The sequence below is a fragment of the Rhinolophus ferrumequinum genome, chromosome 11, assembly GCF_004115265.2.
Source record: "Rhinolophus ferrumequinum isolate MPI-CBG mRhiFer1 chromosome 11, mRhiFer1_v1.p, whole genome shotgun sequence".
Lineage (NCBI taxonomy): Eukaryota > Metazoa > Chordata > Mammalia > Chiroptera > Rhinolophidae > Rhinolophus > Rhinolophus ferrumequinum.
In genome coordinates this window covers 13,127,006-13,138,716 of record NC_046294.1, presented here as the reverse complement: position 1 = coordinate 13,138,716, position 11,711 = coordinate 13,127,006, and the positions used below count along the sequence as shown (strand labels likewise).

Sequence of the window (11,711 nt, the reverse complement as noted above, 5' to 3'; positions counted from 1 at the left end):
GTTTGGGTTTATCCTGGTTGGAACTGTCTGCACTTGCTGGGCTTGTATGTCGGTTTCCTTCACCAGGTTAGAGAAGTTTTTGGACATTATTACTTGAAATATGTTCTCAATCCCTTGCTTCCTCTCTTCACCTTTTGGTATTCCTATGATGCGCATGTTGTTGCACTTGATGTTATCCCAGAGGTCTCTTAAACCATCTTCATTGATTTTTGTTCTTCTTTCTTTTTGTTGTTCCGTTTGGGTGATCTCTGCTAACTTGTCTTCTAAGTCGCTGATTCAATCCTCTGCTTCATCTAACCTGCTGGTAGTTCCTTCACGTGTGTTCTGTATTTCAGTTATTTTATTCTTTAGTTCTAACTGGTTGTTCATGATGATTTCTCTATCCTTCTTTATGTTCTCCCTAAGCTCCTTAAACATTCTAATCATCAATGTTCTGAACTCTGTCTCTGATAGGTTGGTTAACTCTATTTCAGCTGGTTCCAATTCTGGAGGTTTCTTCTGTTCTTTTATTTGGGACATGTTTCTTTGTTTTCCCATTCTGACTGAATGCTTGCGTCTATGTATTACGTAGATCCCCTAGAGGTCTTGGTTTTTGCTGGGTTATCTTATGTAGTATGTGTCCTTTATATTTGACTTGCACCACTTCCTTATTCTCCTATGTGTGTGCTCCAAAGGTAACTCTTGTGTTGTGTATGTTGTCCTGTTAAAGTTGATCTTTAATTGCTTTTGGCTTGTTAGTAGGTGGGATTGACTCCTAGGCTTACTGGTTGTGAGACTTGGCTCTGCCCACAGTGGATGTTCTGCTGCGTGAGGTTTCACTGCTCAAATGAGGATTGGCCCCCATGGGCTCTTGTGCCTGTAGAGAATTCCCTCTGGGTGTGTCACTTGTAGGTCAAACCCAGTAATACTCTGGTTTGGTCTGGAGTTGGCCTCTGGGTGTTTGAATCTTGTGCCTCTTGAGCTGGGCCCTAGTAATCTCCAGGTTGTCCTCTGTTGTACAAAAGTGTCCTCTGCGTCTTGTGCAGACAGAGCCAGTCACCTGGTGCCCAGAGTAACCCTGGGACTACAGTTCTAGATGAGTGGGACAATGGGGTCTGGATGTTAGTTCTTATAAAGTCAGTGCAGTTTCTGCTCTGGCACGCACATATGCACACTGAGAGTAACACAACCAGACCCGTGTCCAAGTCTCCTGAGTCTTAGGGCACTTCTGTGTGTGTGTGTGTGTGTGTGTGTGTGTGTGTAGGGTGGGAGATTGCTGATTTGCTGAGAGCCCATAGCTGCATCTGCCACCTACTGCTGACCCCTGAGAGTATCGCCACAGTTGTAATTGCTCTGCCCTAGGCAGGCCAGAAAAGGTGGGAGCTGGGGATAGAGGAGTCTTCTCTCACAACTTTTCAATAGAGAAGGATTTTCTAATAGTGTTCCAAGGGCGGTTGGAAGTGAGAAGTTTTATAACAAGTTTAAGCTGTTGGGAATGTTAAGGACTTAGGATAAATGAGAAGGAAAAATGGATGGTAAGGTGGTAGTTTTATTGAAATTATAGCAAGGAGAAGGACCTGTGCTTTATATTTTGGGAACCTCTTCTACTCATAGGAGTATGTGGGAAAAGACATGAATGATCCAGAAAGTCCAGCCTCATGTTCTCAGAAGAACTCAGCTTCCTGTGATCCAAGGTGTTTGGAATTTAACTGTTCACAGACATGTATGACACCTCAGGTTTATCACAACTCTAGGATGATAGGGCAGGCTGGTGATTACAGAGCAGGTGGCATGTGTAGCAGCAGCTGCTCTGCACTGGGATTCCAATAAGTTTTTCGGGTTTAGAAGACAGAGAAAGATGCAGGTGGGGGAGTTCTGGGAATCTGAGCCTCCTTGAATGTTTTATATGCTGACATTGTATAAGCAAGTTGAGGCATATGTATGTATATATTTTTGTAAGAGTAAAATCCTCCAATATTAGCAATAGTTCTGAAAGTTGTGAGTATTAAATAGCTCACAGACAATTAAGGGATCTCAAGTAATAAAATATTAGGAAAAGACTGACAGTTCATGTGACTATTAGGAGAGCATGTTGTCTATATACAATATTGGGAATAATGTTATAGCCTTTATAAGCCATGAAATATTTTTAAAACTTTAAGTAATTTTAAATAAAGGAGAATGATAGTGGTTAGAGTATGTCTAAATTTTTTTTTTTTTTTTAATTTATTGGGGTGACAATTGTTAGTAAAATTACATAGATTTCAGGTGTGCAATTCTGTATCACATCATCCATAAATCACACTGTGTGTTCACCACCCAGAGTCAGCTCCCCTTCCATCACTATACATTTGATCCCCCTCACCCTCATCCCCCCCCCCCCAACCCCTTACCCTCTGGTAACCACCAAATTACGTTCCCCAGATTAATTTTCAAACCCGTGGCCATCCTGTGGTCACCAACTGCCCTCCAATCCCCTCACCCTCCCCCCCACCCCCCACCCCTCCCGCCCATCTAGCAACCCTCAGTTTTTCCTCTTTGTCTCCAAAACTGTTTCTGATTAGTTCATTCACTTATTCTTTTCTTTAGAATCCGCAAATAAGTGAGATCATATGGTACTTATCTTTCTCTGTCTGACTTATTTCGCTTAACATAATGTTCTCTAGGTCCATCCATGTTGTTGCAAATGGTAAGATTTCTTTCTTCTTTATGGCTGCGTAATACTCCATTGCATAAATGTACCACAGTTTCTTAATCCAGTCATCTACCGATGGGCATTTTGGTTGTTTCCATGTCCTAGCTATTGTGTATAGTGCTGCAATAAACATAGGAGTGCATAAAGATTTTTGAATTGAAGTTTTGGGTTTCTCCGGATAGATACCTAGGAGTGGAATTACTGGATCATAGGGTAGTTCCATTTTCAGATTTTTAATCTCTATACAAAAGATTGATTTTTGGCATTTGTAAAAGTAACAAAAATAACTTTTAAGATTTTGATTCATTTAAACATATTTAATTCATTTGGGTCAGGGATCCTTCAAGAAAAAGACACTATGGAAGTTCTTCACACTGGATCGTGGTAAATTTAAAAACCAAACAAAATGTTTATTGTGCTTTCTCAAAATATCACAGGAGGAAAATTCCCAAAGTGTGCAACAGCATACATGGTAAATCATATTTACAAAAAAATCAGATGTAATAAATAACACAAAAAGCATGAAAAAAATGTTAGAAAAAACAGTTAAGGGCATTAATCAAGTTTACATCCAGACAGTTGGTTGGTTTTGTCACTTTTGACAATTTGGATGGGAGCAAAAGGGCCCAAATGTGTGTTACATGGCATTTGCTTCCGTTCCAAGAATCCATAGGCCCTGAGGTTAGAGTTTGCCAACGCTAATACTAAAATGACAAAGAGCCAACTAATGATGATTCCAAATCCAACCAAAGTCCACTCCAATCTGAGAGCACATATTATTACGGATTCCTCTGACTTAGTGAGGGGAGCTCTGATCCCATGACCCCAGAAGCCTCGATCCCCACAAAATGTTCCCCACAGAGCTGATTCCAGATGTCACTCGTGATGACTTAACTGTACCACACACTGCTGATATTACCATGACCTACATAGTCAGGTGTGCTAGCACCCTTCTCTGATGCCACATAGCAAGAACAGACATCTTCGCAGTTATTAATTCTTCAGTCTTATTCTGGTAGTTGAGAACCCTAGGTCAATTTCTGTTGTAGCATGACCTTCAGGGAAGCACTAGAGAGAGATCCTTTTGGAAATCTTTGTGGGTACCAAATGTGGTACCTAAAGCATCCAACATGCCCATGTAGTTCCAGGAAGAGCTTATTTTCTTTCCCTCTAAAGATGGTGCCTTTGTAGCTGGACTAAGTGTCCCTCATCTTAACTTTTTTTCTCCTCTTCGTCCTTCTTGCCCTATCCTGGAAACTTTCTTCAGCATCTCATTGGAAGAAATCACCAAGACCCAGTGGTCATCATTCTCTACAAATGTCCAAACTAAACAAAAAGTAAAAATAATTTTTAAAGAAAAATTTTGTACACATTAAGGGATTTTGTGTGTGTTTGTGTGTGTGTTTCCCAAACCCAATTAAATATTATAGAACTGTGGAAGCCCTATCAGATAATTAATTAGCTTGAGGCAAGCAAAAAAGATAGGATTCCATTCTTTATCAATGAGGTGTGTTAGGATAAAAAAACAAATGAAGAAATAATGGTACAATTTCATTTTTCTTTGTGATCTTATTTGTGCTCATTCTTCAGGCGATTTACTGTCAGTTGCTGCTGTGGATGTTGTGTCTGTGTTCATTTTGGAAAAGAAGTTTATATTGTAAGAATGTCAATCTGCTCTATGTTTCATACCCAAAAGAAAACCAAAGTGCACACAATAAAACAAATTCTCTCCAAGTCATACCTATACTTTTTGTAAGAGCAAATATTCATATATTACCAATATTACCTATTATATATACCTTCATTACCAATATTTGAGAGCAGATAATCATATGTTAACAAAGAATCTGAATGTCATGACTAATTTGTACTAGTATCATTACGCTGACTGGACACGATGGTAGTCTACGCAGTCATATCCCTAATGGGCAGAAGTGTCAGAAACAACACTGATGTAGACACTTAGCTCCTCAAAAAAAAAACTGTTTTCAAATGCTGAAGTCTAGGCTGATATATAATTTTGGCTGAATACCAAGGCTGAGGCTGAACGTCAGCATTCCTATTAAAAAAGTCTGCAAGATGCTCGAATTTGAGAAACAATTGTCCATACATTAAAAAAGGTACCCATAGGAGCCATGTATATACAGTGGAAACCTCAAAGGGACACACAAGTCTTGAATGTGAAGATGGCGCTGTGCCCATGGTCTGAATGGCGGGAAAGGCGAGGAGAGTGATCTCAGGAAGATGTTCTGTGTAAAGACAGAGAGTTGGTACGAACTCATGGATGGGAGAAAGGAAAGAGGCCTCCATCACAGTTTGTGACTGAGTAGGGCACTGGAGACAGTGACACCATTCAAGATGGCTGAGGTAATGTCTTCAGAGACTCTTACTTTGTTGGGGGAATTGGGCTCTGCTAGGAGGGGTCATTTTCAGTAGCTCAGTAGTAGGATTCATTGCCAAAACTTCTTACCAAGAAATCACTGGTTGCTAGAAGAAGTTATCACAGGGGAATGGGTAAACAAAAGTGTCTGTTAAGTGTCGAAGTGGTTTTGGCACCAAGCATTGTGAATAATTAAGACATTGCATCAGCGTTAGAGACCAAGAGACCATGTTGGAAGGAGATATTGACCCCAGTTTGCCCTGTACCTCAGGGAATACACTTTTTCCTTCCCTGCTTCATGAGCCAAAGGCAGAGGCTTGAGTCAAAGGCATCTGTAACTGAGGCTGGACTAAAGCATACATCATTATCATTACCCTAACATAGCTCATGACCCTAAGAAGTTACACCTTAAGGAAATAGTTGGCATATGTGTGTAAAAGTCTATACATCAGCTAATAAATGATATTGGATTGTTTAAGTTAAAGACTTAATTTTATGAGCAGTTTTAAGTTTAGCAGCACAAACTCTGGAGAGGAAGTTCCAGAGTTTCCCATATACCCCCTGCCCCACACGTGCATAGCCTTCCCCATTGCCAACGTCCCCTATCTCAGCGGTACATAGTTACACTAGTGAACCTAGATTGATACATCATAATTCCCCAAAGTCCATCGTTTACCTTGGGGTTCTTTCTTGGTGCTGTACGTTCTATGGGTTTGGACAAATATACAGTAATATATCCATCATTAGGATATCCTATAGAGTGTTTTCACTGCCCTAAAAATCCTCTGTGCTTCACCTGTTCATCTGTCCCCCTTCTCATCTTTTTATTGGGTTTTTATATTATGAAACAGGATGAAGGTAAATATATTTTTAATTAGGTCATTTTTTTGAGTTCTTCACTTTTAAGGAATTTCCTTATAGACTAAAATAAAGTATGTCCACTTTTAAGGAATTTCCTTACAGGCTAAAGTACGTGCAGATAGTCTTCCACTAGAAGGTACCAGGTCCACTTAGGACTCAAGATTCGGGAAGTTCATGTACTTACAGAGCTCTGTAATAAATCATTAAGAGAGTGAAGATGATGTAGCTCGCTATCATTTTATAAAGAGAAGATCTTATTTTCCTTGGCTAGGCTTTTGAGCCCAGACTAAATTCTGGGGAACAAAAAACTTTAGGATATCACGCAATACTCTAAGATCCTTTATTATCATGCCTCTCCTAACCTCTGCAAGTCACCTTTAGTTAACATAGGTATGTAGGAGTAGATGGAAATGTTCTTATAAATATGCTTCTCAGTAATAGAAGCATAATCATATACCTCAAATCTAACTTTCTAGATCATATTTTAATAATATTTAATAAATAAGGGGAAGTCTTTCTGCTTCAAAGAAACTCTGTTTCCTTCACGAGACACCCATCTGTTTTAGTGTTCAAAAATTTTTACTCCAAATACAATACAGAAAAATCAGCTAAAAATTGAACTTCTGGTTTTAGGCCTCTTACTGTTTTCCCTGGATTGTTCTTGCAAATAAAATACAAGAACTGAAAACTTTTTGTCTCCCAATGCATGGAGGGGCAATTTAAGGCACTGGGTGGGAACAGAATAGTTTCTTAGAGATTCACTTCCTCTTTTACTAAAGACTGCTTGTTTTTTTTCTGTTCTCTATCATCTAGTCTGTCATCTCTTCGTATTTTCCTCTTATTTCATGATATCTTCGGTCATCCTGAGGCACTGAGTACCTCTCAATCTTTGTGTTTCGTTACTGAGTATGAGAAGGATTAACTTAATTCTTCTGTCGACTAAATGGATAAAACCAAAGTTAAATTTACTACAACATCTAGGATGTATCTGATTAGCAAAGGAAGGGACATGTTAGGGAATTAGGATGCTAATATCTTATGTCATTATGTCTTAAAATATTGCACTGGAAATACAGAAAGAGATTTTTTTTCCCCAGTATTTTATGGAAGGCTGCTTTGAAAAAGGGATGGAAACACTTGATACTAATTTAGAGTGTTCTTAGAGGTAAGTGACAGATTGCTTTCCTCTTTGTACTCAGAAGAGGTATCATTACAGAATAATCCAACACAATTTAAAAACATATTTCCCTATGTCAGATGACTATATCGATCCTGCTTCCTCTGAGAAAGGAACAGAAAAAAAGAACAATGTTTTAAAAACTTTACTGTTAATATGGCAATAAATAGAATGAAAATAAGATTTGGAATAAAACAATCTTTTGAACTCAAAATATATTTTATGAATACAAGGCATGTGAAAAACCGTCACTGTGTGGTGAGAAAAATGCATTCCATGTCCTGAGGTTTACTGAAGTTTCTTGAGATGACAGTGTAGAAAAGTTCACAGGTGCTTTCCATGTACGGTAGCTGAGCAAGATAAGTCCTCATTATGGGAATTAAAAGTTAGAAGAGGTTATACCTGGTCAGAAATTAGAGCAAAGATTAATAGAGGTAGTGACTCTGACATAGCTTCTGGAGAATGCCGCCTTTTCCATCTCCAAGTGACAGCTTTAAACAGAATGCTGTATATCACAGTCTATAATTATTACTCTTTGCAAATTTCTAAAATGATGCCATAAGAATGTAATTTGGAGTTGACACACATCTGAGATTTAATTTGAAAATCTGAATAACTACTTGTCATGAAAAGTTCAGAGGAAATATAATCTGGAGGCTTTTTTTATTATTAAATTTGTTGGGGGTGACAATGGTAGTAAAATTACGTATGTTTCAAGTGCACATTTCTATAAACTATATAAAGAAGGTGAAAGATAATGTGTCACATATGTGGGAGAGAGTTTATATGATTCTTTAATTGGGCTTTTGAGGGATAAAAAACCTTGGTATATAATCTGTGAACTTTCCCTCAGAGAGTGGTAAATTTTCTATTATGTAACATGAATGTAGGGATTCTCCCAACGATAGAAGTTTAGTGTAACTGAATCAGGGAGGGTTGGGTATTTCCACAGACAGTCCTTAAGGAAAGCAATGATTCTCACTGTGGCTGCTGCAGTAAAACTGATTTTCAGAATGGAAACATCTGCGTAACACTCTGTAGTGCACCCTCACCTATTCTCCACTTTTTCCCATCTGCTTTTCTTTCAGCTCTTCTCCGTTACCTCCCAACCCAACACATTGTCTGTTTATTATCGTTTTGACACATTTAGGCATTCTAAAGTTGGCTAAACTGGTTTGAAAAGTTGAGGTAAGTACAGAACTTAGAAGATGTGCTATTTTACTAGTGCATTTTATTGTCTTCAGATCGTTGTTACCCATTTTCGTGACAAATTCCTTTGAGAACCCGATGATGAAAGTGGGGAACTCTCTCCCACATATGTGACACATTATCTTTCACCTTCTTTATATAGTTTATAGAATTGTGCACTTGAAACATACGTAATTTTACTAACCATTGTCACCCCCAATAAATTTAATAATAAATTAACACGACTCTGGAAAACGGGGACATGTGGTCATGCAGTAAGATGGGCATCAGTTTTGGGAGGATAGGAAAAATGTCAAGGCTCTCCTCACATTGTTGTAAAGGATAAGGACTCATGTAAAAATGCCAAATGCTTACGATAATCATTTCTGTGGGTGTCAAGTCCCCAAGTCTTTCATGGTCATGTGATGCTACTCAGAGTACATCTTTTACTCAAGTTTGTGGTGATGATTTACTACGATATTTAAAATTGATCTCAGGTTTTGGGTTTTTTTTTTTTTTGGATTTATAAATTGGGAGCATGTTTGTTGGTCTACCATACATAATAGATAGAAGACCCCAGTAGATTAATGATGTGAATGTGTTTTGTAATCAGAATAGTACTAAAACAATCAGTTAAATATATTTTAAGAGAAAGTTCAATTTGAAAACACTCTTAAGCCCCTACATTGTACAAGGCATTGGGTTTGGGACTACTGAGAATAAAATACTGAAAATACGTAGTTTTCAAAGATTCTTACTCCAAAAAGGAAGCTAAAGGAAACACACATATATTTGAATTTAAGTATAGTATATAACATTATAAGAAAAGTTACAAAGGAAGCCTGTAAGAGAATTTCTTTTATCACAAAGTAATCACCAAAGGCTACCAGAGGAGATTTGTATTTGAAGAGTGGCTATAGGAAAGTATAACATTGACAAGCTTATTTGCGACTCCTAAGGACCCTGCAAAGTGGTCATGAAAACATTTACTTGTAAAGATATATGTACCCTACTGTTGATTGCAGCACTATTCATGGTGACCAACATATGGAAACAACCCAAGTGTCCTTTGAGAGATGATTGGATGAAGAACATTGGCACATATACACAATAGAATATTACTCTGCGACAAGAAAAGATAAAATACTGACATTTGCGACATAGATGTATGTTGAGATTATCATGCTAAGTGAAATAAGTCAGATGGAAAAAATTGAGAGCCATATGATTTCACTCATGTGTGAGATGTAAAACTAAAAGCAACAAACGAACAAGACAAATAAAAGCTCACAGACACACACAACAGCTAAGTGGTTACCAGAGGGTAAGAGGGGGGATGGTAGAAGAAGGTAAAGGGGGTCAAATACATGGTGAGTGAAAGAGATTTGCCTTTGGCTGGTGAACACACAATGCAATATACAGATAATGTATTGTATAATTGTACTCTTGAAACCTATATAATTTTACTAACTAATGTCACCTGAATTAATTTAATTAAAAAATACAAACAAGCCAGAAAAAAAAGAGTTGATATGAATAATTAAGAAACCACAGCTGAGTCAGTTCTCCTTCCATCACCATATATTTGATCCCCCTTACCCTCATTTCCCACCCCCCAGCCTCGTTACCCTCTGGTAACCACTAAACTACTGTCTGTGTCTATGAGTTTTTGTTTCTCATTTGTTTGTCTTGTTCTTTTGTTGTTTTTTGGTTTATATACCACATATCAGTGAAATCATATGGTTCTCTGCTTTTTCTGTCTGACTTATTTCGCTTAGCATTATACTCTCAAGATCCAACCATGTTGTCACAAATGTTCCTGCTGAAATGTCCAGATGGGGAATACTTATTTTTGTTAAAAATGTTTCATAAAATCACATATCACACCATGAATTAATTCCTTAATGTTTTGCAGATAAATAATTTCACTCTCACCCCTTCTCCTCATTCATGAAATCATGCAGCTGAATAATAATGTGACTGAGTTCATTCTGCTTGGGTTGACCCAGGGTTCTCTTAGGAAAAAAATAGTGTTTGTCACTTTCTTGCTTTTCTATTTGGGGATGTTGTTGGGTAACGTTCTGATCATTATTACTATCAAGACCAGCCAGACACTTGGAAGTCCAATGTACTTCTTCCTTTTCCATTTCTCCTTATCTGATACCTGCTTCTCTACTTCCATAGCCCCGAGAATGATTGTGGACGCCCTTTTCAAGAATACCACTGTCTCTTTCAGTGAGTGCATAGTCCAGGTTTTTTCATTCCATTTCTTTGGCTGCCTGGAGATCTTCATCCTGATGCTCATGGCCCTTGACCGCTATGTGGCCATCTGTAAGCCCCTTCACTACATGGCCATCATGAGTCAGCGGGTCTGTGGTGCGTTGGTGGCTGTGGCCTGGGTGGGATCCTGTGTGCATTCTTTAGCTCAGATTTTTCTGGCCTTAAGTTTACCTTTCTGTGGTCCCAATGTAATCGATCACTATTTATGTGCCTTGCAGCCCTTGCTGCAACTTGCTTGTATAGACACCTACATGATCAATCTATTCTTGGTGTCCAACAGTGCGACCATTTATACAGTGAGTTTTGTCATGCTGATGTTGTCCTATATTATCGTCTGGCATTCTCTGAGAAACCACACTGCTGAAGGAAGGAGAAAAGCCCTCTCCACATGCATCTCCCACATCATCATGGTCATCTTGTTCTTTGGTCCTTGCATATTTATATACACACGGCCCGCAACCACTTTCTCCATGGATAAGATGATAGCTGTGTTTTATACCCTTGGAACACCTTTGCTCAACCCTCTGATTTATATGCTGAGGAACGCAGAAGTGAAAAATGCCATGAGGAAGCTATGGAGCAAGAACTTGATCTCAGATGACACACAATGAATGGAAGTTTCCAGTATTTCTTCAGAGTTTGGATTGATCTAGAAGTCCATAGAGAATATTATCTTCATATTGTGGAGGTAATATAGTCCTAGCTTGGGCATGAGAATTAATTTCTTCAGGAAAATAGGTGGTGTGAACACATTCACTAGGTAGTGTCGAGTCATTTTTTAAGTAGAAGAAGATACAGCACCAGGTACAAACAGCCAAGTAAAAACCACCGCTGCGTCTCTGCCTCTCTTGCCTGCCTAGTATCACTGTGGTTTTGATCTGGTGTTTTCACTGCCCTTCTTCATGTTGACGTCTGGTGTACTCTGTTTATAGTTACACTTCTGTATGCTTATATCCACAGCCTGGCAGTTTTTCCTTCCTAATGATTTATTTATTAGACACTATGTTTTCATAATGTCTGACCATGGACCTTCAAGTTGGTTGTTCTTCCTGACTCAGGAGAATGCACCAAATTCAATAATAGTAGGATCTTTATAGTTTAAGGATCAATGTACATAATCTAGGTAATCTCCCTTCTATTTCTTGGGATTA

General features: G+C 38.4%; 1 protein-coding gene across 1 annotated transcript; it reads left to right on the top strand.

Moving 5' to 3' along the window:
* The first annotated feature begins 10,238 nt into the window (after positions 1 to 10,238).
* LOC117031228 (olfactory receptor 4C16) lies at positions 10,239 to 11,171 on the top strand. Its single transcript, XM_033121655.1, has one exon. It carries the CDS (start codon positions 10,239 to 10,241, stop codon positions 11,169 to 11,171), a length of 933 nt encoding a protein of 310 aa, XP_032977546.1.
* Positions 11,172 to 11,711: the final 540 nt, after the last annotated feature.